Genomic DNA, 27,428 nt, shown 5'->3' on the forward strand with positions numbered 1-27,428 from the left:
TGGTCGTTAAGGGTTTTTCGGGCCATAACAGTGCGGGTCCCACCGGCAGCGGCAAGACCGCCCTATTATGACCTTCCTGCAGGCCTCTTAAAATAGCGCAGTATTACCACTGGCTGCTAGACCACACTATCAAAAAACAAGTCCCATTAAAAGACCAGTAACGTACAGAGTATGTTGCTGGTCTTTAAGGGGTTAAAGCGACAGTCTAGACCCAATACAGAATTTTGATTACTTTTTGTTACATACCAGAGAAGCATTCTGTAACTGGTACCACATCTTTAAGCTTGTAAGAAGTACATTAAACATTTAAATATTCATCATTTGTTAGGAGCCGAAAATGGCTGCCAAGTTTCCATCCACCTGTTGTTTGTATATTTTGTTATAATAATTTTCTCCAATCACGATCAACTCTTAAATAAGTTTTCCTACTTGAACAAACTGATTTGTGCATGTGGAATTTGAAATAGCTAAATGAAAAATATTAAACGTGGACTGCTAAACTGTCATACAAGAAAACAGCTAACTGGACAGGAAGAAAGATGTGGGGCGGAGCTTGGTGGCCATTTTCGGCTGCTAGCAAACAATGATTATTTAAAAGTTTTTGTGTAAAAATAGTTCTTGTCCCTTGCTCCCCAGGAGGACAAATTTGACTTCTGTATCCTGCAAATGATGCAAATCAAATAGCTGGAATAAGTGCTAGGATACTGAGTTTACTTTTAGGCCTCTCTAGGGAGCGTGGGACAAAGCACAATTTTTACACAAAAGCAAGAGGTGTTTTAATGACTCTTTAAGTGTTTTAGGATGCTTGTTGCAATAGATAGTGAATTGGCTCTTTTGTTATTATTAGTGGCAACAATAGGTTCTGGGTAGGGATACAGCAAAGTTGTCTAATGGGGTATTTTGTTTTTATTTCCACAATGGAAACAGATTCTTTTATAAAGGTAATTACCCTGCAATTGCCTGTATGGCGCACAGCAATAAACCTGCCTATAAAGAACCTGTTTCCTTTGTGGAAATAAAAACGACAGGTACATTGTATATTTTGTAGTCACAGGAACAGAGACATACAAATAGAAACTTGTTGTCAAGATACCTTATTAGTTATGATTGCATTATTGTTTTATCTGTATTAGCTGTTATTTTTGTTAAACAGAATATTTCAAAGAGGACACGAGTAATCCAGAAGAATAGTCCCTAACGTCTGCTCTCATCTGCTTTAAAGGGACAGTATACACCAATTTTCATATTACTGCATGTAAAAGATACTGCTATAAAGAAGAATATGCACAGATAATGATCTAAAAATCCAGTATAAAACCTTTTAAAAACATACTTAGAAGCTCCCAGTTTTGCACTGTTGATGAGGTTAGGCTAGGACACCCAGTGAATAGGGCTGCAAAGCAGAAAGAGCAACCCCCTCCCCCTCCTCCCTGCATATGAAAAGACAGATTACACAAACAATAGCAGCAGAAATCTGTAGACCTGGGTCTACATCAGATACTTTTAGGGCTTGGTTAGGGGTCTGAAAATCAGCACAATGTAATTAAAAAAATAAGCAAAGCTATACTTTGTTACAAAAACACTACCAGATTGGCTATATAAATGGGCCATCTACAAAACATGTATGCAAAAAAAAATCTAGTGTACAATGTCCCTTTACTGAGTCACATGAGTGAACATTCTGTGTTGCAAATGAGGAGTGGTAGAGAGGTAATGTATACATAGTTATATGCTACATTACACCACAGGCAGTCATGTGCTGCACTTAGAAGATGTGATTGCATGCAGTGCTAGGAAAGTTGCTGCAGACAGCCTTGGTATTAAGTAAGAAATTGCTACAGGATTTGTCTCTAAAAGGCCAGAGTAGGCGCTGCACTTACTGAACTGTGCTAAAATAATAATAATAATAATAATAATAATAATAATAATAATTGCCATTTCCTAATTTTCTTATTGACCAACAAAGATGTTCAGAAACGAATTACTATATAAATTGTATAACATTCTGCCCCCCCCCCCCCTTCTGTACTATATTTTTCCCTTTAATATATTTATTTTTCTGGTTTAAATAGACATTAAATTGCTGGACACAACTACAATATCATAGTTACTACTTACTAACTTGTTGCATTAACTCCTGTTCTTGTGTTTCTCATCAAAGCTGATCTCCTATTTTAGCCTCTTAAAGTTTCCAGGTGGTAAAACTCTTCCTTTTTCATAATGGGGGCGACCATCTTGAAATTTAAGTATTCTCAAATACCCTCTGACAAAAAACAGTGTTTTTTTACAGATTAGTGAGGCTGTCTGCTTTTTGACAACTTTGCTATATTTTAATGTGCAAGATACAGAGCAAGAGCTTTGCATTTTTAGTAGAGCTGCATTGCTCTATATCATTACTGACTGAATATTACATTTATTTTGTGTGATTTTAAAGAGACATTAAACCCACATTTTTTTCTTTCATGGTTCAGGTAGAGAATACAATTTTAAACAACATTCCATTTACTGTACTTCTATTATCTAATTTGCTTCATTCTTTAGATATCCTTTGTTGAAGAAATAGCAATGCACATGGGTGAGCCAATCACCCGAGTCATGTATGTGCAGCTACCAATCAGCAGCTACTGAGCCTATTAGATATGTTTTTCAACAGAGGATATCAAGAGAATGAAGCAAACTAGATAGCAGAAGTATATTGCAAAGTTATTTAAAATTGCATGTTCTTTCTAAATCATGAAAAAAAAAATGTGGGTTCCATGTCCCTTTAAAACTGTTTAAAAAATGCAAAAATGTAAAGTTTACACACTAAGGCTGATTTATTATGATGCGGGCAGACATCTCTAAATTGGCCCCACTGCATCATGCACACAAACTCAAACACTACTGATATGTGAGCGTGAACCCCTTCTGTCGCACGGTGTGATTATTTCTAAGTTCCAACATGGCAGAACCCGGTATCAAGAGGCAAAGCTTCCGCATTTGCGACCTTTAAGGTATTAAAAAGGAGAGCTTTTGTTTTGAAGAGAGCTGCAGGCTTACTGACCATTGTGTTATAATTCTGTTTAGCAGTTTAATATCCCTTTTTTTCATTGCTGTATTTACAGAACAAAATCATTAGTGTTATATTGTGGGAATCAAAACATATACACATTGTTTTTTATTATTTATTACAGCTCCATAAAAATACATTAGAAATAGAAAAAAACTTTTATAAGTTAGTTACTTTCTTTATTGACAACATTTATCTGCTTTAGACAACCTTTGTTAAATGTACATATTAAAACCACACACACAAAACTACTACTCATCTTGTTAGAGACAGCTAGATTCACTAAACTTAGAGCAGCATTCCCAGTTTCTATACTACTCACCCTATTCTAGGAATGGTGAACTTTTTGAGAGTGTGGGTGCTAATTGGTCCATAATCTTCTAAACATGTTTCTGCTGTTGTCTGCATCCCCTGCCATATATTAGTCTTTGTTTATATTATTAAAAGGACATACAAGTTAAAAAAAGAAAATGTTTCAATGTGTTAGGGCATTTTATTACTGCACTATTTTGTGCCTATAGGGTTAACCAAGGGTTAACAAATCTGTTTTTCCAGTAAGAATATTTAGGAGCAAGACAGTGGTAGTTGCAGGGGTCAAGTTGAGCGGGAACGCATGGGAACAGAATTCCTGCACTATTTTTGCAGGTGGAACTAAATTCCTTTTGGACAGAGAAAATAAATTCTTCAGTAAACACCCCTGCTGCTGGTGGAAGAACCTGGAGCAGTCTGGTTAGAGGGATAGTGAGATCCTCTAGTAATAGGCAGTAACACTTCCTACAAAACACTAAATGCAAGCCTGTCAGTCCTGCTGTGTGATCACACTGCACTGTGTGGAACACATGATGCTTACATTTCTGTGTGGCTTGATTGGGATTATTTCGTTTCTCTCAGCAGAGATAGGACTTTTGCACCTTAAGTGGGTGAGACTCTGTGACAGAGGAGGAGTCTCAGGCCCAAAGGCAACCATTCAACCCTTCATTGGATTTAATTTACTTTCATTAACCAAAGTGTATAGATTATACACATATAAATACAGTGTGTGTGTGTGTTTGTGTGTATAAAACAATATTCATTGTTTGGGGGTGGAAATCTTGGTGAGTTCCAACACTTTTTTTTTGTAGAACTTGAGCCCTGGGTAGTTGTATATAGATATATGGAGAATAACTCAAAACATTAGGAGCCAAGGGTAAAATTCTAGGAGCCAGTTGCTCCCTGGTCCTGGGTTTGTTGAGACCGTTTATAACTATGTGTTTAAGCCCTGCAAAGGGCAGAACAGCAATGCAATACTGAGAGCTAGATGAACACATCTGGTCAGCTAATGACAAGAGACATATGTGTGTAGCCAATAATTGTTACTTAGCTCCCAGTAGTGTATTTCTCATCTTGAGCCTACCTAGGTATGCTTTTCAGTAAAGGGTAACAAGAAAACAATGAAATTTGATACAAAAATTAAACTGGAGAGTTTATTAAAGTTGCAGGCTTTATCGGGACCATGAAAGTTTAATTTTGACTTTAACACATTGAAACTAAAAATAAAGCCTGATGCAGCGCAGTGGGCTGTGTAGTAAACTTGGTGACAATCTGCATAAAAAGCCCTAATACTCACTGAACACATGTTGGCAGTGTTCCACTCCTTAGGCAACAGCATGCTGGGAGTTTTGGTACCCAGGTTACTAAACTGTATCTATCACTTCCACCATAATAAATTAGTCTGTGGGTGTGGGCAATATGATAGTGATATTAGCAGTATAGTTGTACACCTGACTTTTTCACTAAGAATGGTAAGAGGAATGAATATTAGTATATAGACCAGATACAATAACAGGGATTGGAGAGGACATTCTAGAAGTATTAAAGCTATAAAACAGCAGTGGGAAATTAGTTAGGAAGAGTCATATGGTTTGTTTGTATTGATAAAGGTGGTGTGCACTAAACAAGTCTAAAATCTTTGGCCTAGATTTAGAGTTCGGCGGTAAAAGGGCTGTTAACGCTCCGCGGGCTTTTTTCTGGCCGCACCATAAATTTAACTCTGGTATCGAGAGTTAAAACAAATGCTGCGTTAGGCTCCAAAAAAGGAGCGTAGGGCATTTTTACCGCAAATGCAACTCTCGATACCAGAGTTGCTTACGGACGCGGCCAGCCTCAAAAACGTGCTCGTGCACGATTCTCCCATAGGAAACAATGGGACTGTTTGAGTTGAAAAAAAACCTAACACCTGCAAAAAAGCAGCGTTCAGCTCCTAACGCAGCCCCATTGTTTCCTATTGGGAAACACTTCCTACGTCTGCACCTAACACCCTAACATGAACCCCAAGTCTAAACACCCCTAACCTTACACTTATTAACCCCTAATCTGCCGCCCCCGCTATCGCTGACCCCTGCATTACAGTTTTAACCCCTAATCTTCCGCTCCGTAAACCGCCGCAACCTACGTTATCCCTATGTACCCCTAATCTGCTGCCCCTAACCCCGCCGACCCCTATGTTATATTTATTAACCCCTAATCTGCCCCCCACAACATCGCCGCCAGCTACTTAAAATAATTAACCCCTAATCTTCCGACCGCAAAGCGCCGCCACCTACGTTATCCCTATGTACCCCTAATCTGCTACCCCTAACACCGCCGACCCCTATATTATATTTATTATCCCCTAATCTGCCCCCCTCAACGTCGCCGACACCTGCCTACACTTATTAACCCCTAATCTGCCGAGCAGACCGCACCGCTACTATAATAAAGTTATTAACCCCTAACCCGCCTCACTAACCCTATCATAAATAGTATTAACCCCTAATCTGCCCTCCCTAACATCGCCGACACCTAACTTCAATTATTAACCCCTAATCTTCCGATCGGAGCTCACCGCTATTCTAATAAATGTATTAACCCCTAAAGCTAAGTCTAACCCTAACACTAACACCCCCCTAACTTAAATATAATTTACATATAACGAAATAAATTAACTCTTATTAAATAAATTAATCCTATTTAAAGCTAAATACTTACCTGTAAAATAAACCCTAATATAGCTACAATATAAATTATAATTATATTTTAGCTATTTTAGGATTAATATTTATTTTACAGGCAACTTGGTATTTATTTTAACCAGGTACAATAGCTATTAAATAGTTAAGAACTATTTAATAGTTACCTAGTTAAAATAATAACAAATTTACCTGTAAAATAAATCCTAACCTAGGATATAATTAAACCTAACACTACCCTATCAATAAAATAATTAAATAAACTACCTACAATTACCTACAATTAACCTAACACTACACTATCAATAAATTAAATAAACACAATTGCTACAAATAAATACAATTAAATAAACTAGCTAAAGTACAAAAAATAAAAAAGAACTAAGTTACAGAAAATAAAAAAATATTTACAAACATAAGAAAAATATTACAACAATTTTAAACTAATTACACCTACTCTAAGCCCCCTAATAAAATAACAAAGACCCCCAAAATAAATAATTCCCTACCCTATTCTAAATTTAAAAAGTTACAAGCTCTTTTACCTTACCAGCCCTGAACAGGGCCCTTTGCGGGGCATGCCCCAAGAAGTTCAGCTCTTTTGCCTGTAAAAGAAAACATACAATACCCCCCCCCCCCAACATTACAACCCACCACCCACATACCCCTAATCTAACCCAAACCCCCCTTAAATAAACCTAACACTAAGCCCCTGAAGATCTTCCTACCTTGTCTTCACCATACCAGGTTCACCGATCCGTCCTGGCTCCGATATCTTCATCCAACCCAAGCGGGGGCTAGACATCCACTGAAGAAGTCCAGAAGAGGGTCCAAAGTCTTCCTCCTATCCGGCAAGAAGAGGACATCCGGACCGGCAAACATCTTCTCCAAGCCGCATCTTCTATCTTCTTCCATCCGGTGCGGAGCGGGTCCATCTTGAAGCAGGCGACGCGGATCCATCCTCTTCTTCCGATGTCTCCCGACGAATGACGGTTCCTTTAAGGGACGTCATCCAAGATGGCGTCCCTCGAATTCCGATTGGCTGATAGGATTCTATCAGCCAATCGGAATTAAGGTAGGAATTTTCTGATTGGCTGATGGAATCAGCCAATCAGAATCAAGTTCAATCCGATTGGCTGATCCAATCAGCCAATCAGATTGAGCTCGCATTCTATTGGCTGTTCCGATCAGCCAATAGAATGCGAGCTCAATCTGATTGGCTGATTGGATCGGCCAATCGGATTGAACTAGATTCTGATTGGCTGATTCCATCAGCCAATCAGAAAATTCCTACCTTAATTCCGATTGGCTGATAGAATCCTATCAGCCAATCGGAATTCGAGGGACGCCATCTTGGATGACGTCCCTTAAAGGAACCGTCATTCGTCGGGAGACATCGGAAGAAGAGGATGGATCCGCGTCGCCTGCTTCAAGATGGACCCGCTCCGCACCGGATGGAAGAAGATAGAAGATGCGGCTTGGAGAAGATGTTTGCCGGTCCGGATGTCCTCTTCTTGCCGGATAGGAGGAAGACTTTGGACCCTCTTCTGGACTTCTTCAGTGGATGTCTAGCCCCCGCTTGGGTTGGATGAAGATATCGGAGCCAGGACGGATCGGTGAACCTGGTATGGTGAAGACAAGGTAGGAAGATCTTCAGGGGCTTAGTGTTAGGTTTATTTAAGGGGGGTTTGGGTTAGATTAGGGGTATGTGGGTGGTGGGTTGTAATGTTGGGGGGGGGGGTATTGTATGTTTTCTTTTACAGGCAAAAGAGCTGAACTTCTTGGGGCATGCCCCGCAAAGGGCCCTGTTCAGGGCTGGTAAGGTAAAAGAGCTTGTAACTTTTTAAATTTAGAATAGGGTAGGGAATTATTTATTTTGGGGGTCTTTGTTATTTTATTAGGGGGCTTAGAGTAGGTGTAATTAGTTTAAAATTGTTGTAATATTTTTCTTATGTTTGTAAATATTTTTTTATTTTCTGTAACTTAGTTCTTTTTTATTTTTTGTACTTTAGCTAGTTTATTTAATTGTATTTATTTGTAGCAATTGTGTTTATTTAATTTATTGATAGTGTAGTGTTAGGTTAATTGTAGGTAATTGTAGGTAGTTTATTTAATTATTTTATTGATAGGGTAGTGTTAGGTTTAATTATATCCTAGGTTAGGATTTATTTTACAGGTAAATTTGTTATTATTTTAACTAGGTAACTATTAAATAGTTCTTAACTATTTAATAGCTATTGTACCTGGTTAAAATAAATACCAAGTTGCCTGTAAAATAAATATTAATCCTAAAATAGCTAAAATATAATTATAATTTATATTGTAGCTATATTAGGGTTTATTTTACAGGTAAGTATTTAGCTTTAAATAGGATTAATTTATTTAATAAGAGTTAATTTATTTCGTTATATGTAAATTATATTTAAGTTAGGGGGGTGTTAGTGTTAGGGTTAGACTTAGCTTTAGGGGTTAATACATTTATTAGAATAGCGGTGAGCTCCGATCGGAAGATTAGGGGTTAATAATTGAAGTTAGGTGTCGGCGATGTTAGGGAGGGCAGATTAGGGGTTAATACTATTTATGATAGGGTTAGTGAGGCGGGTTAGGGGTTAATAACTTTATTATAGTAGCGGTGCGGTCCGCTCGGCAGATTAGGGGTTAATAAGTGTAGGCAGGTGTCGGCGACGTTGAGGGGGGCAGATTAGGGGATAATAAATATAATATAGGGGTCGGCGGTGTTAGGGGTAGCAGATTAGGGGTACATAGGGATAACGTAGGTGGCGGCGCTTTGCGGTCGGAAGATTAGGGGTTAATTATTTTAAGTAGCTGGCGGCGATGTTGTGGGGGGCAGATTAGGGGTTAATAAATGTAATATAGGGGTCGGCGGGGTTAGGGGCAGCAGATTAGGGGTACATAAGTATAACGTAGGTGGCGGTCGGAAGATTAGGGGTTAAAATTTTTAATCGAGTGGCGGCGATGTGGGGGGACCTCGGTTTAGGGGTACATAGGTAGTTTATGGGTGTTAGTGTACTTTAGGGTACAGTAGTTAAGAGCTTTATAAACCGGCGTTAGCCAGAAAGCTCTTAACTCCTGCTATTTTCAGGCGGCTGGAATCTTGTCGTTAGAGCTCTAACGCTCACTGCAGAAACGACTCTAAATACCAGCGTTAGAAAGATCCCATTGAAAAGATAGGATACGCAAATGGCGTAGGGGGATCTGCGGTATGGAAAAGTCGCGGCTGTAAAGTGAGCGTTAGACCCTTTAATCACTGACTCCAAATACCAGCGGGCGGCCAAAACCAGCGTTAGGAGCCTCTAACGCTGGTTTTGACGGCTACCGCCGAACTCTAAATCTAGGCCTTAGTGAAGGAAAATAAAAACAACCAAGCATAACTTTAGTTAGCCTCCTGTGTACTTTATCTTATAGTTTCATGAGCATTGTTCTAAACATTTTGCTGACTCAATTTGCTTCTAAGGATAGTAGACTGGCCATATGTTTCTTTAATATTGTATAAGGTTCACTGGCGCAGAAGTTGGCATTTGATATATATTTTATAAGGATATAAAGTATATTTTATAAATATAGTTAAAGGGACTGTCTAGTCAAAATTAAACTTTCATGATTCATACAGCGCATGCAATTTTATACACCTTTCCAATTTACTTTTATCATCAAATTTGCTTTGTACTCTTGGCATTCTTTGTTGAAAGCTAAACCTATGTAGGCTCATATTAATTTCTAAGCCCTTGAAGGCAGCCTCTTATCTCAGTGCATTTAGACAGCTCTAGATCATGTGTGCCAAATAGATAGCATTGTGCTTACTCCTGTGGAGTTATTTATGAGTCAGCAACTCTGTCAAACGAACTGAAATTAGGGTGCAATCTACAGAGGCTTAGATACCAGGTAATCAGTCACAGAGGTAGAAAGTATATTAATATAACCACGTTGGTTATGCAAAACTGGGGAATGGGTAATAAAGAGATTATCTATCCTTTTAAACAATAAAAAATCTGGAGTATACTGCCCCTTTAAAGTAAAACATTTAGACAATATCTATGATGCACAGAACACTTTTACAAATATATGTTCATCTGTGTGTGTGTGACTGTGTGTGTAATATATATACACATACTATTTTAAATAATTTTCATTTATTAGTCAGTTTCTGAAAATTAAAGGTATAGAAAAGAAGTGTCCAAAAATAAACATGTAAATATTCTACTACACCTATTTCACCCGAGAATTAATCTTATATGACCGTTTATTGTCAATGCTGACGTAGATCATATGGGCAGTGCAGATAGAATGTTTTTGTTAGTGGCGTTTCATATTGGGCCGTTCTTCAGTAAGGTAATTGACTAATACTTGCACCTTTATAGTTGTCTTTATATTTATGTATTTTAAATGTAAATAGCCTTTATATTTTAAACAAATGTATTATAAAAAAACTTTCGGCCAGATTACGAGTTTTGCGGTAAGAGGGGGGCGTTGCTAACTTGCACGTTATTGTCACCGCTCACTTACCTACAGCGCTGGTATTACAGGTTTTTATAAACCCGGCGCTAAAAGGCAAGAAGTGAGCGTAGAGCAAAATTGAGCTCCATACCGCACTCCAATACCAGCACTGCATAAGTCAGCGGTGAGCTGGTTGTACATGCTCGTGCACGATTTCCCCATAGACATCAATGGGGAGAGCTGGCTGAGAAAAAGTCTAACACCTGCAATAAAGCAGTGTAAAGCTCAGTAATGCAGCCCCATTGATTCCTATCGGGAAACACATTTTATGTTTACACCTAACACCCTAACATGAACCCTGAGTCTAAACACCCCTAATCTTACACTTATTAACCCCTAGTCTGATGCTCTGGACATAGCCGCCACAATAATAAACATATTAACCCCTAAACCGCTGTACTACCGCATCGCAAGCATAAGTTAAATAGTATTAACCCCTAATCTGCCGTCCCTAACATCGCCGCCACCTACCTACATTTATTAACCCCTAATCTGCCGCCCCTAACATCGCCGACACTATACTAAAGTTATTAACCCCTAAGTCTAACCCTAACACCCCCTAACTTAAATATAATTAAATTAAATCTAAATTAAACCTACTATTAATAACTAACTAATTCCTACTTAAAACTAAATACTTACCTGTAAAATAAACCCTAAGCTAGCTACAATGTAAACTAATAGTTACATTGTATCTACCTTAGATTTTTATTTTTTTATTTTTTTTTACAGGCAAGTTTGTATTTATTTTAACTAGGTAGAATAGTTACTAAATAGTTATTAATTATTTAAAAACTACCTAGCTAAAATAAGTACAAATTTACCTGTAAAATAAAACCTAACCTGCCTTCCACTAACACCTAACCTTACACTACAATTAAATTACCTAAATTAAATAAAATTACCTAAATTACAAAAAAAAACACTAAATTACACAAAATAAAAAATAAATTACAAGATATTTAAACTAATTACACATAATCTAATAGCCCTATCAAAATAAAAAAGCCCCCCAAAATAAAAAAAAACCCTAGCCTACAATAAACTACAAATAGCCCTTAAAAGGGCCTTTTGCAGGGCATTGCCCCAAAGAAATCAGCTCTTTTACCTGTAAAAAAAATGCAAACAACCCCCCCCAACAGTAAAACCCACCACCCACACAACCAAACCCCCCAAATAATACCCTAATTAAAAAAAACTAAGCTCCCCATTGCCCTGAAAAGGGCATTTGGATGGGCATTGCCCTTAAATGGACATTTAGCTCTATTGCAGCCCAAAGCCCTAACCTAAAAATAAAACCCACCCAATAAACCCTTAAAAAAACCTAACACTAACCCCCGAAGATCCACTTACAGCCGACATCCATCCTCAATGAAGCCGGGAGAAGTCCTCAACGAAGCCGGGAGAAGTGTTCATCCAAGCCGGGAGAAGTGGTCCTCCAGACGGGCAGAACTCTTCATCCAGACGGCATCTTCTATCTTCATCCATCCGGCGCAGAGCGGGTCCATCTTCAAGACATCCGGCATGGATCATCCTCTTCTGCCAATGACTCATGACGAATGAAGGTTCCTTTAAGTGACGTCATCCAAGATGGCGTCCCTTAGATTCCGATTGGCTGATAGAATTCTATCAGCCAATCGGAATTAAGGTTGGGCTTCAATCCTATTGTCTGATCCAATCAACCAATAGGATTGAGCTCGCATTCTATTGGCTGATTTGAACAGCCAATAGAATGCAAGCTCAATCCTAATGGCTGATTGGATCAACCAATAGGATTGAAGTTGCATCAGCCAATAGGATTTTTTTTAACCTTAATTCCGATTGGCTGCATCAGCCAATCGGAATTTAAGGAACAACATCTTGGATGACGTCACTTAAAGGAACCTTCATTCTTCAGGAGTCGTCGGCAGAAGAGGATGCTCCACGCAGGATGTCTTGAAGATGGTCCCGCTCCGCGCCGGATGGATGAAGATAAAAGATGCCGTCTGGATGAAGATTTCTGCCTATTTGGAGGACCACTTCTCCCGGCTTGGATGAAGACTTCTCCCGGCTTTGTTGAGGACTTCTTGCCGCTTCGCTGAGGACTTCTCCTGGCTTCGTTGAGGATGGATATCGGCTCTTCAAAACTGTAAGTGGATCTTCAGGGGTTAGTGTTAGGTTTTTTTAAGGGTTTATTGGGTGGGTTTTATTTTTAGGTTAGAGCTTTGGGCTGCAATAGAGCTAAATGCCCTTTTAAGGGCAATGCCCATCCAAATGCCCTTTTCAGGGCAATGGGGAGCTTAGTTTTTTTTAGTTAGGGTCTTATTTGGGGGGTTTGGTTGTGTGGATGGTGGGTTTTACTGTTGGGGGGGTTGTTTGTATTTTTTTTACAGGTTAAAGAGCTGATTTCTTTGGGGCAATGCCCCGCAAAAGACCCTTTTAAGGGCTATTGGTCATTTATTTGTAGGCTAGGGTTTTTTTATTTTGGGGGGGCTTTTTTTATTTTGATAGGGCTATTAGATTAGGTGTTATTAGTTTAAATATCTTGTAATTTGTTTTTTATTTTGTGTAATTTAGTGTTTGTTTGTTTTTGTAATTTAGGTAATTTTATTTAATTTAGGTAATTTATTTAATTGTAGTGTAAGGTTAGGTGTTAGTGTAAGGCAGGTTAGGTTTTACTTTACAGGTAAATTTGTACTTATTTTAGCTAGGTAGTTTTAAATAGTTAATAACTATTTTGTAACTATTCTACCTAGTTAAAATAAATACAAACTTGCCTGTAAAATAAAAAAAAACCCTAAGCTAGCTACAATGCAACTATTAGTTATATTGTAGCTAGCTTAGGGTTTATTTTATAGGTAAGTATTTAGTTTTAAATAGGAATTATTTAGTTATTAATAGTAGGTTTAATTTAGATTTAATTTAATTATATTTAAGTTAGGGGGTGTTAGGGTTATACTTAGGGTTAAGGGTTAATAACTTTAGTATAGTGGCGGCGATGTTAGGGGCAGCAGATTAGGGGTTAATAAATGTAGGTAGGTTTTGGCGATGTTAGGGACGGCAGATTAGGGGTTAATACTATTTAACTAATGTTTGCGATGCGGGAGTACAGATGTTTAGGGGTTAATATGTTTATTATTGTGGTGGCGATGTCCGGAGCGGCAGATTAGGGGTTAATAATTTTATTATAGTGTTTGCGATGCAGGAGAGCCTCGGTTTAGGGGTTAATAGGTAGTTTATGGGTGTTGGTGTACTTTTTAGCACTTTAGTTATGAGTTTTATGCTACAGCTTTGTAGTGTAAAACTCATAACTACTGACTTTAGAATGCATTGCGAATCTTGACGGGATAGGCTGTACCACTCACTTTTTGGCCTCCCATGAAAAGCTTGTAATATCGGCACTATGGACGTCCCATTGAAAAAAGACTTCACGCAATTTGCGTAAGTTGATTTGCGTTATGGCCAAAAAAGTGTGCGGTGCCCCTAAACCTGAAAGACTCGTAATAGCAGTGGTAGTGAAAAAGCAGCGTTATAACTGGATAACGCTGCTTTTTCACTATAACGCAAAACTCGTAATCTAGCCGTTTGTTTGCAGATTCACTGCATTGCTAGTATTGTGATGATCTGCGTCTTTGTTTCCTGTGTCTAAGACTCTTTGTTCACACCCCTTCATCCAGCCCATACTCCCACCTACTTGATCACAGTAACACCCTGTATGGAACTACATGAGCGTTACTGTGACACTGCAGAGGCATACGGATTATTGTGTGCATGTTCTGGCAGCCATGATGGAGAATATTGATATGTGCGTACGATCGCACTTTTTGGCAGTTTACCGTTTGCTTCTGGGGGGCTTGGGCTAGGTTATCACAATCAAAAGTAAAATACTTAAAAATTATAAATATTTGCTAATAACATTATATTGCACTATAACTTTGAATGCTGAGTTCTATGCAATGCAACACAGAATTTTTGTGAGTTTTCTATCCCTTTAAATATCTGTCTGTATTGTACATTCCACTTGAATTAAAATCTAAAAGTAATAATCTTACCTTATTAGGGTGTATTATTTGCCAAGGATATATTTAGATACTGATAGTGGGCCCCATAGAAAGAATAGCTTTGCCATAGCAAGTGAGTAACTTTCTTTTCTTTGCTTGCGGGCAGGTTCCTTCCTGATCAATACATACTGTATTCCAGGTAGGAAGTAAATTACAGAAGTACTTCATGAAGGTCATTGTGTAATTTCTACTCATCTTTCTTGGATAGTCGTTATGTTTTAGATTTTAATTTACATTCGAAAGTGGCATTGTTTATTTAAAGGGACATGGGCTTCAAAATTCAACTTTTACAATTCAGATAGAGTTTACTTTAAAAATGTACTTCTCTCAAACCCGTATCAAGCCTCTTTGATTTATTTTGTTAAAACATAGCTCCTTTTCATGAGGGCATACTGAGGTAGGCTCAGGAGCACGCGTGTCTCTTATGCACTATATGGCAGTTGTGTGTTTTTATTTTGAATAGATTTCATGGCAACTGTATTTGCAACAATATTTGTAACAATGTTATACATAAATTTGAAAATGAATATGCTCCTAAGCCTGTCTAGATGGAATATCTGGTAGCCTATCTAGCCTATACTCAAGCTTTCACAAAGGATAACAAAAGTAAGATGTGCATTTGATTAAAGAATTACAATTATTATTATTTATTTTTATTGTATGCTCTGTCTAAATCATTAAAGTTTTTTTTAACTTCCAAACCCTTTAAATATGGCAACATAAGTATATTATTCTGTGAAAGATGTCTACACTTTTAACAGTGGTCATATTTTATGCTGACAGTCTCAAGTATACTTTACTTAGCTTTCAGAGATGGAGGACAGTTGAGGCGGCCATATTTATACGATGACTTTTGTAATAAACAAAGCTGGATGTTTATTTGCCCTGACCCAGCATTCCTTGCTAATAGATATCAAAACTAAGTAGTAAAATTCTGTTTTTGCATACAAAATGGCTTAGTATATTTTGCCCCAACATATACTCACTAATAAGCTTCCTTTTGGAGATATTAATACATTTATTAACTGCTTGCCACATACAGGAGTTAGGCCTGAAAAAACATATCTACTTTGGATCGTTGGCTCTATTGATGCCTCATCTAATATCTTTGAACCTCCCAAACATGTAGCCAAGTATTAATGCACATGCACACAGCTTACTTCCTTATGAGGCGCATGCTGAGCATTGATAAAGGAAGGTTAGTAAAATGTACCCTCTTATTAGGAGCATGCTGTGCAGAAGAAAAATGAACTTGGTAAAATGTTTTAATATCTTTAAAAGGAATACCATTGCTTATTAACAAATAGGAAGAAAATATCAAGTAGATTTTTATGAAAAAGCACCATTTTATTAAATTACTTTAATATACCATTAATAAATGTTTTTGAACAAGCTCTGTCATTTCATATTTTCCTACTCTGGTTTCCAAAAGTGGCTACAGTGTGAGAGTACATATATTTGTATGTGTATCAATCAGTATTCACCAATCACAAGAAGTAAATCTGATACTCTGAATATAATTCTTGCCACATACACAGTATCACTACTTACTGTTCCTGAAGTAGGTATTTGTTTGGCAAAGATGGTGTATGGAAGGAGGTTGGGTTTAACAGAACAATTTCATCATATGTCCAAGTGCCCAATGTTACTATCAGATCTATTCAAAATCAAGCACATTGGCAAATCCGCTTGAAATACACGCATGTGTTATTCAAACTTACGCAAGGCATGTGACACACTGTCACATATGCCACACTCAATACAGGAAACAAAATGTGCTTCCATTTCTCACACCTCCAACAGACATATTGTAATTGTTATTATAATGAGATATTTGCGCACACAAATGAGTACCTAATACTGCTACAAGCGTTACCCTCTGTTTGCTGCTGAGTTTCACTATAAGCAATGTGGCAAAAAAGACCAACACACAGGAAAAGCAAATACACGTTTTACAGCACTGATTCTTCATCTGAGCACTCTGTAACAAAAATAACATATAACTGAAACGCAAAGGGAAATACTGCACAGAACATGTTATATTTTTAGAACAATTCGATTAAATGTCAAAATGCAAACTTTCTTGCGGTTTCAAGTAAGCATACAAGCTGTATGTAGTTGTATGTATGGTGAATAAGGGTCGTGCATATTTTGTTGCATTTCTTTTTGAATAAACATGGGAATAAATGGACTGTTTGAAGCATATGTATGTGGGTTGTAGGAAAATCTGCTTGAGAACATGCAGTGTTTCTTTTTGTATCTAGTCAGTCAGTGGCCTAAATTTCTTATGCATTGATAAGATTGGAAAAGGTACAAAAGCTGGATTGCTTCCTAACTGAAAAACTTTTCTGCATTCACTTGCTTTGGAGATTAGCAACATGTTCAGATTTGATTAGTCAATTTCATAAACTGAGCATACCTACATAGTCTAAGGAGCAGGAATGCACTACCAGGAACTAACTGGGGGATTATTTTCTATCTTTAAAAAAAAACTTTATTAACTAAAAATTAATTATTTTATGAGAGTCCGTTTAATTGAAACACAAATCATTTTTAATTGATGTAGACCTATTTCAATATGGGTGATGTTGGCTATGCAAATTAGCATTATGAATTTGGTTTTCAAAATGAGTAGGATTGTATTCATATCATGATAGCCACACTTAAAGGATTCACTTACCTGATCAACCAAGCATGTCAATCTATGTTGAGGCGATAAATAGAACATTTAAAGCGAGATAACATGTCAGAAGCTTTGGCATACTCCCTCAAATGATCTGCTTCACATTGGCATTAAAGATGGCTATTTTGTATTTAAAAAAATGATACCACGTGCATGCACTCAGTGCCAACCTCTTATATACTGAAACTAGCAAAAAGATCATGTTTTGTGCACAGCTGTTCCATGGGATAGAAGTTCACAAAACAATTAGACCACCCCCCATAATTTTCACTAGTGGAAAGGCCCACATGCATAAAAGCAACTAGCATAAAAACACTGGTGTAATAATTTTTTTTAAATGGACTTGGACTTAGTAAGTATGCTAGAGAGACTGTACTTACCAATCATCGAATATACGCTTGCACTGGAATCATACGTGGTGACAATAAATCATTAAAAAATGCTAAAGAAGCATTACAAAGCATGCTGGGACTGAAATATAAAAATATTAGCTGAACTCCACTTTCAAAGGTTTCTCTGATTGGTTAAAATGCCTTTGTGCTTTATTAATGGTGTACCAGGAGAGTGCCACATATCAGTATATTATGCTTTTAAGATTGTTTCTCCCCTTTTTCATCTTTTACATTTAAAAGAAGTGCATTTAAAACAAAATGTATTACACCAGTGTTCCTATGCTAATTGTTTTTATGTGTGCACCTTTACACAGGTGAAAATTATGGGGGTTGGTCTAATTGTCCTGAGAACTTCTATATCATGGAGCAGCTGTGCACAAAGCATTATATTTTTGTTAGTTTCAGTATATAAGAAGTTGGCACTGTGTGCATGCACGTGTTTATCTCCTCAACGTTAACATTTTGTTAGTTTCAGTATCAGTTTAAGCATCTTTAAATTCACCATGCTTAAGCAGTGCTTTTATATGCATGATGTAATTTGTTTTGCTTATTTAATGTCCTTATTACTCACATTGGTTCCCATATATAAATGCTTGTGCAGTTAATGTTCCAAGCCAGGGAACCTGTCTGCTCACATTTGGGGTCAGTGAGGTATTATCAATCCAAAAATAATACTTGTGCTGCCCGTTGCCCTGCTCCCTGCTCTTGTGCAACCAGTTTCATCTTGGATGAGTTGATCCAGGATACTATGGGGGTGTGGGGGGGTTACTATTGAAACAAATAAAGGGCACTTTCATTCATGAAGTATAAGATACTTCATGTAGAAAACTCCTTTATTTGATTCAATTAATAGCCGTTTTTACCTTGTACAGGAGCCCACGGCAAAAAAAAAATTGGCTAAGAGGTGACGTTTTCACCTCTTAGCCAATAGCCATGCAGTAAATCCGGCTCCCATGGGCGCCAAGCCGGATTTACCACACGGCTATTGGCTAAGAGGTGAAAACGTCACCTCTTAGCCAAAAATGTTTTTTTGCCGTGGGCTGCTGTACAAACGGAGATCGATTGAATAAAAAAAAAGAGCTTTCTACATGAAGTATCTTATATTTCATGAATGAAAGTCCCCTTTATGTGTTTCAATAGTAAATCCTAGCATTTGTAAAACTCTAGGATTTACTTTCACTTTAAGAAGCAGATAGTTGCTTCTTATTTTGCAGGTGCAGGCTCACTGCATTAATAACAACTCAAATTAAAATAAATTTACTCTTAAACTTGTCTGCACATCCATCTGTTTTGAGTCAAACATAGTGTAAGAGACTTCATATAAAAAAACATGTAAAAAAAGTGATTATATACTGTAGGTTCTTGTATTTCTAAGAAACTAGTGATTTGTAAACATTTGGCCCCATTGTATCATTGTAACAGACAGGTTTTAACTTATTGCTGTGACTAGAATTAAAGTTGGTACCCTAGTACAATTTTTTTTTAATATGTTAAACGTTTGCACAGTGAAATATTTCTAAGGCTGAATTAAAATTTGTAAAACAGTAGTGGGTTCATAATTTTGAACTGAAGAGGAAATTCAGATGCTACAGGAAGAGCTTACAATGATACTATTACTATAATATAACTTAACACAGAACAAATTACATAACAGAAGATGTTTAATACATTTTACAGCTATCAAATGTGTTTCTATAGGGCTGGATTTGTCAATGTACAAACTCGGCAATTGGTTAGAAGTGGTTGTCGTTTTTGCATGTATACTTGTTAAAACTTTCAGTCATAGAGGGGATGGATTAGTGTCTAGTCCAGTGAAGTAGCTATGTAGTTCATTCCAGCATATTAATTTTCTTTATTGGGGTGTAAGCATGATTAAGGGCTGTATGTAGCCTGAACTATTGCTGTTTTGGAGATGTCACTACATTAAAGAGACTTTTTGCAATTACAATACAATGGTGATGGTGCAATTTTTGAATTAGCACTTTATGTCATACTTGGGTTGTGTAGAAACCATGTTTACAACGTGCATAATGTTTGGATGTTTTAATTTGGTGCTCTCCTATAATAATTCTTTATTCTCTCTGAATTGAAAGTGAAAGTAAAGTTAATAGCTCCAGAATTTATCAGAACAAAATACTAACAGCAACATGGTCGCTAACATTTTTTTTTTTCAAAATTAGACTTTTAATCTATATATTTTTTACTACCGTTACTGGGCGAACTCCTCCCACCCGCTACTTCCTCTATTTCTGTAATGTGATGTATAGAGTGGTCCCACACAATCTATACGTATGTCTAATGCTTGTGCATGAAGTCCCTTTCCTATGCACAAATCGTCGTGTCACAGTCTACCGCTTATGCACTTTGCAGCGATATCAATATCCGAAACGGGAGCGCGCTAATGTGCATGCGTGAAACTGGAGCGTGCTCCAAACACAATACTGCCGAAAAAAAGGTGGGCATGTGCAGACTAAGATGTGGGCGGGTGACGTAGTTCGACGCCCGCCTAACGGACAGAATTTCAATTGGATAGATAGACAATCGAACCCATTTCTATCTGTACAACAAGCAAACATGATAACCAACCTATCACACGATTTTAAACTTTTTTTTTAAGGTGCTATAACACTCATACTGTGCATGGGCACATGGATAGTACAAGTAATTGTCGTGCAAAGCAAAGATACATTGGACCAAATACCTTGCTTCTTCTTGTTAAAATGTTTTATAGATGTGTTAATATAACTAATTATAGGAGGTTTTATTTATTTAATAGAATTGCAGATAATATAGATTGTAAAAACCAAAATACTGTATAGACCATTATTCTGCATAATGAAAGCACCTGCCTTGCATGGGGATATTTCAATTCCGCTATTCCAAACAACCAAAAGCACTTTTCCAGTGCATAGTCACAGGATATTTGGACTTCTTTGACCAGTGGCATTTTTAAGGGGTCCTAATGAACATTGCATTAATCAGCTGGCATGTTTTTACTTTTGGACATGACTAAGGACTAGAGGTCCGAAACGTTGTCTTTTCTGCTTTGAATATCCCAATAAAAGATGGAATTTTCTGCATAGTGGTGAGTGCTGCTGAATTCTTTGGACTATGTTTTTACTTTTGCTTTGGCCACCATTTGTTTGCTGTCAAATTTCTTGTGAGAACCAATTTAAAAAAATGATGTATATGAAAAATAAGCAGCTGAATATTTTATGTTGCATAAAATAAGTTAAGTAAAAGCTGTTTAAATTTAAAGTTAAACTTTAAACTTCATAAATGGCTGATTAGAACAACTCCCACTAAATAAGAATTGGTATTCAATATAGTCACATTTAAATAAATAAAAACACATTGTAGCACAGTTATATATTCTGAAACATTGTATTTTAGATAGAACAAAGAGAATTGGCTATAATGGTTCTTTACATACCATTGTTTCTTGTAATATATATTGCTTACCCATTTAATAGAGTACATTTGTGTATGTCTTGATGGTAAGGATTCTCTTTAGAGTAGTTTCATCTAATAGTTGGTACCTAAAGAATAAAAAGATAGTGATATCTTACAATGAACTATAAGATGTAACGTGGCAACACTCAGCACTGCTAAAACTTCCCAAGTTTAAATTACAGTTATACCTCACTTTACAGCGCTTCGCTAATACATCGCTTTGTGGAGCGGAATTTCAACCTCCAAGGATTTTGAAACAGTGCTGTAATCATCGTGAGATTGCGAGAAAAGTGTCTGGCACCCTTTCGTTATGCGCAGTTCACTCGGTATACAGCATTACAGTGCAATCATTGTCTCAGTGTTATAGTCTGGCAATTTTTACTACTACAATTGTCACTATTTCACAGGTACAGTATTTATTGAATACTATACTAATTGAATACTGTGCAGTGCTGGTGTTAAACTAAACGTAGCACTATTGCACCACTAATATATGTTAGTTCAAATATGATTTCAAGTTTTTAAACAGACAGGCAAGTGAAAAGAAAGCTAAAACTGCCTTGTTTCACTTTAAGGTGGTTTTCACTTTACAGCGGGGCTCTGGTCCCTAACCCGCTGTATGAGCAGGGTATACCTGTAATACAAAATATTATTTAAGTTTTAACTTGTATTTACTTATAGTTTCATATGTATTTTTATTTGTTCAGCAAGTTTGTCTTGATTCTAATTCTATTGACAATATGTTAATGTATGTTATGCTAATGTATGTTTGGTCTTGTTCCTAATAATATGTCTTTTATATAGCTGTGCAAAATATACTGCTGCTTTATAAATTAAGAATAATAGTAGTAATATATCAGAACAACCTTGCAAACAGAAATGATGAGACAGATTGGTATATGCTCATTAGGTGAAGGCTTAAAAAACTGAGTTATGACAAAATAACTCCAACAAAGAGCCTTGTTTAGTCTTCTCACAATGCAAGACACTTCCATACAAAGAGCATAAGACAAGAACAGAATTGGTAATAATATTATACATATTCTTAAATGTACGCTACAATGTCCCTTAAAGGGAATGCAAATATTTTGTATTTTCAAGACATTTCTGCTGTGTCGCTATAGAATAACATATCAGCCAAGTCTAAACATTTTTAAAACAAATTAACATCTTGTTGGTCGATATTATTTTTTAGTAGCCAAACTCCACTTACAACTTGCCTCATTTAGTGGAACCAATCCAGACTTGAGTCTACAAATAACAAGGCTAATCACGGTCATAGTGCTAATATAAAGTGCATTGTTTGGCAGTTGTTTTCACTTAAATCCAATTAGGGAAAGTTATTTAGCATGCAATGTGCAATTCAAGTTCTGAGAATTAGAAAATCCACAATTTTTACAGCTGAATAACATGGAAAGGGGTAAAATAAATAATAAAATTATATTATAACGTTGTTTGACTATAACTAAACATTTTAAATAAAAATTTCAAGGTGTTTACTCTCCCTTTAATTTTCCTTTTATTCTTGTTTTTATTTCTTGGTCATTGCTAAGGACTAGAATTGTGCCTTTACGTTACACACAGGGTTAGCTGTCAGGCTTGATCAAGTTTCTTTTATTCACTTGCTCATTTCCCAGGCTGATGGTTACTTTTATTCATTCATATAAAATGCTAAATATTTACTAAAATCCAGAGAATTTTTGTTTTGTTTTAATATTATTTTAAATGTTTCTTTCATAAAGTACCATAACTGAATCAGCAGTGCTAGTTGCACAACCAACTGTTTGGCTCACTGGCAGTTGCTGCTTGGGACCAGCAGTGCTCTGTGTCTCCCGAGCAGTACTTTAATTTTGTGTTTAACCTCTTTGTGGGGGTTAAACACATAGAGGTGCAGAGTCACTTGTTTTAAACATACATGCTTTAATGAATTAGAATATTCCCCTTTTGGTTACATTGGCCTTTTAAACCAAATGTTACCTTCAAAGCCAAATGCCATACTTTCTATTTGCTTCAAAATAGCCTATTTAACATTGAAATAATTGTTGTACCTTTCAAATGTAAGTATTTCAAATCTAGTTGGTAAGCCTGCCCAGAGGGTAGTCTATGTGTTGTTAATAAAAAAAAAAAATAGAAAAAAAATTGAACTACAGAAACAAATAAACAAATTATCAAAAATAAAAAAATGAAACCTAATCCCTATGAAAATTAAAAAGCTCCCCCCCAAAATAAAAACACCCCCTAATCTAATGCTGAACTACCAATAGCCCTTAAAATGTCTTTTTGTAGGGCATTGTCCTAAGTTAAACAGCTCTTTTGCAGTTACAAAAAATTCTAAGTCCCCCCCTAACAGTAAACCCCACAAACCCACCAATCCCCCCCAAAATAAATAAGCCTAACACTAAAAAACCTAAACTATGTCCCCCCTAACAGTAAAACCCACACACACACCAAACTCCCCCACTAAAAAACCTAAACTATCCATTGCCCTGAAAAGGGTATTTGTATGGGCATTGCCCTTAAAAGGTCATTTAGCTCTTTTGCTGCCCATCCCTAATCTAAAAAAAAAACAAAATCAAAAATTAAAAAAAAAAAACCTAGGTCTAAAACCACCCAAAAAATAAAAATAAAACCTAACCTCTATGAAAATAAAAAAGCCCTCCAAAATAAAAACACCCCCTAATCTAATGCTAAATTACCAATAGCCCTTAAAAGGGCTTTTTGTAAGGCATTGCCCTAAGTTAAACAGCTCTTTTGCAGTTAGCAAAAAACTCCCTAACAATAAAACCCACCACCCACCAAACCCCCCAAAATAAATAAACCTAACTCTAGAAAACCTAAACTATCCTTTGCCCTGAAAAGGGCATTTGTATGGGCATTGCCATTAAAAGGGCATTCAGCTCTTTTGCTGCCCATCCCTAATCTAAAAAATGTTTAAAAATGAATCCTAAATGTAAATTAAGCTAAAATTACAGAAAATAAAAAAATCTAATATTACAGAAAAAAAAAAAAAAAAAAATTACAGAAGTTAAAAATTAAACTTAATCCCTATCGGCTAGATTTAGAGTTTGGCGTTAGCCGTCAAAACCAGTGTTAGAGGCTCCTACCGCTGGTTTTGGGCTACCGCTGGTATTTAGAGTCAGTTAGGAAAGGGTCTAACGCTCACTTTCCAGCCGCAACTTTTCCATACCGCAGATCCCCCTACGCCATTTGCGTATCCTATCTTTTCAATGGGATCGTTCTAACGCCGGTATTTAGAGTCTTGGCTGAAGTGAGCGTTAGAAATCTAACGACAAAACTCCAGCCGCAGAAAAAAGTCAGTAGTTAACAGCTTTCTGGGCTAACGCCGGTTCATAAAGCTCTTAACTACTGTGCTCTAAAGTACACTAACACCCATGAACTACCTATGTACCCCTAAACCGAGGCCCCCCACATCGCTGCCACTCTATTAACATTTTTTAACCCCTAATCTGCCGACCGCACACCGCCGCCACCTACGTTATCCCTATGTACCCCTAATCTGCTGCCCCTAACATCACCGACCCCTATATTATATTTATTAACCCCTAATCTGCCCCCACAACGTCGCCGCCAGCTACCTACAATTATTAACCCCTAATCTGCCGACCGGACCTCATCGCTACTATAATAAAGTTATTAACCACTAATCCGCCTCACTCCCGCTTCAATAACCCTATAATAAATAGTATTAACCCCTAATCTGCCCTCCCTAACATCGCCGACAGCTAACTTCAAGTATTAACCCCTAATCTGCCTATCGGACCTCACCGCTACTCTAATAAATGTATTAACCCCTAAAGCTAAGTCTAACCATAACCCTAACACCCCCCTAAGTTAAATATAATTTAAATCTAACAAAATAAATTAACTCTTATTAAATAAATTATTCCTATTTAAAGCTAAATACTTACCTGTAAAATAAACCCTAATATAGCTACAATATAACGAATAATTATATTGTAGCTATTTTAGGATTATTATTTATTTTACAGGCAACTTTGTATTTATTTTAACCAGGTACAATAGCTATTAAATAGTTAATAACCATTTAATAGCTACCTAGTTAAAATAATTACAAAATTACCTGTAAAATAAATCCTAACCTAAGTTACAATTAAACCTAACACTACACTATCAATAAATTAATTAAATACAATACCTACAAATAAATACAATTAAATAAACAAACTAAAGTACAAAAAATAAAAAAGAACTAAGTTACAAAAAATAAAAAAATATTTACAAACATTAGAAAAATATTACAACAATTTTAAACTAATTACACCTACACCTACAGAAAACTGCTCATTTGCCTGTAAAAGAAAAATACAACCCCCCCAACATTAAAACCCACCACCCACATACCCCTAATCTAACCCAAACCCCTCTTAAAAAAACCTAACACTACCCCCCTGAAGATCATCCTACCTTGAGTCGTCTTCACTCAGCCGAGCCACCGATGGAACTGAAGAGGAGATCCGGAGCGGCAGAAGTGATCCTCCAAGGGGCGCTGAAGAAGTCTTCCATCCGATGAAGTGATCCTCCAAGCGGTGCTGAAGAAGTCTTCCATCCGATGAAGTGATCCTCCAAGCGGCACTGAAGAAGTCTTCCATCCGGGCGATGTCATCTTCCAAGCGGGGTCTTCAATCTTCTTTCATCAGGATCCATCTTGCAGACCTCCGATGCGGAACATCCTGCTGGCCCGACGGACTACCGACGAATGAAGGCTCCTTTAAGGGACGTCATCCAAGATGGCGTCCCTCGAATTCCAATTGGCTGATAGGATTCTATCAGCCAATCGGAATTAAGGAAGAAAAATCTGATTGGCTGATTGAATCAGCCAATCAGATTCAAGTTCTGATCGGAACAGCCAATAGAATGCGAGCTCAATCTGATTGGATCAGCCAATCGGAATGAACTTGAATCTGATTGGCTGATTCCATCAGCCAATCAGAATTTTCCTACCTTAATTCCGATTGGCTGATAGAATCCTATCAGCCAATCGGAATTCGAGGGACGCCATCTTGGATGACGTCCCTTAAAGGAGCCTTCCTTCGTCGGTAGTCCGTCGGGCCAGCAGGATGTTCCGCGTCGGAGGTCTGCAAGATGAATCCTGAAGAAAGAAGATTGAAGACCCCGCTTGGAAAATGACATCGCCCGGATGGAAGACTTCTTCAGCGCCCCTTGGAGGATCACTTCATCGGATGGAAGACTTCTTCAGCGCCGCTTGGAGGATCACTTCATCGGATGGAAGACTTCTTCAGCGCCCCTTGGAGGATCACTTCTGCCGCTCCGGATCTCCTCTTCAGTTCCATCGGTGGCTCGGCTGAGTGAAGACGACTCAAGGTAGGATGATATTCAAGGGGGTTAGTGTTAGGTTTTTTTAAGGGGGGTTTGGGTTAGATTAGGGGTTTGTGGGTGGTGGGTTTTAATGTTGGGGGGGGTTTGTATTTTTCTTTTACAGGCAAAAGAGCAGTTTTCTTTGGGGCATGCCCCGCAAAAGGCCTTTTTGAGGGCTGGTAAGGTAAAAGAGCTTTGAACTTTTTTAATTTAGAATAGGGTAGGGCATTTTTTTATTTTGGGGGGCTTTGTTATTTTATTAGGGGGCTTAGAGTAGGTGTAATTAGTTTAAAATTGTTGTAATATTTTTTTAATGTTTGTAAATATTTTTTTATTTTTTGTAACTTAGTTCTTTTTAATTTTTTGTACTTTAGTTTGTTTATTTAATTGTATTTATTTGTAGGTATTGTATTTAATTAATTAATTTATTGATAGTGTAGTGTTAGGTTTAATTGTAGATAATTGTAGGTATTTTATTTAATTAATTTATTGATAGTGTAGTGTTAGGTTTAATTGTAACTTAGGTTAGGATTTATTTTACAGGTAATTTTGTAATTATTTTAACTAGGTAGCTATTAAATAGTTATTAACTATTTAATAGCTGTTGTACCTGGTTAAAATAAATACAAAGTTGCCTGTAAAATAAATATTAATCCTAAAATAGCTACAATATAATTATTATTTATATTGTAGCTATATTAGGGTTTATTTTACAGGTAAGTATTTAGCTTTAAATAGGAATAATTTATTTAATAAGAGTTAATTTATTTCGTTAGATTTAAATTATATTTAACTTAGGGGGGTGTTAGTGTTAAGGTTAGACCTAGCTTTAGGGGTTAATACATTTATTAGAGTAGCGGTGAGGTCCGGTCAGCAGATTAGGGGTTAATAATTGTGGGTAGGTGGAGGCGACGTTGGGGGCGGCAGATTAGGGGTTAATAAATATAATAT

The 27,428-nt window shown here is 36.9% G+C and overlaps 1 protein-coding gene across 1 annotated transcript in view; it reads left to right on the top strand.

The window, feature by feature from the left end:
* Nucleotides 1-27,428, top strand: part of SHANK1 (SH3 and multiple ankyrin repeat domains 1) — a 639,575-nt gene that overhangs the window by 399,372 nt on the left and 212,775 nt on the right. The window contains 1 exon segment of the mRNA XM_053691067.1: nt 15,775-15,789. Coding sequence (XP_053547042.1) covers nt 15,775-15,789 — 15 coding nt within the window.

The sequence above is a fragment of the Bombina bombina genome, chromosome 8 (assembly GCF_027579735.1).
Source record: "Bombina bombina isolate aBomBom1 chromosome 8, aBomBom1.pri, whole genome shotgun sequence".
Classification (NCBI taxonomy): domain Eukaryota; kingdom Metazoa; phylum Chordata; class Amphibia; order Anura; family Bombinatoridae; genus Bombina; species Bombina bombina.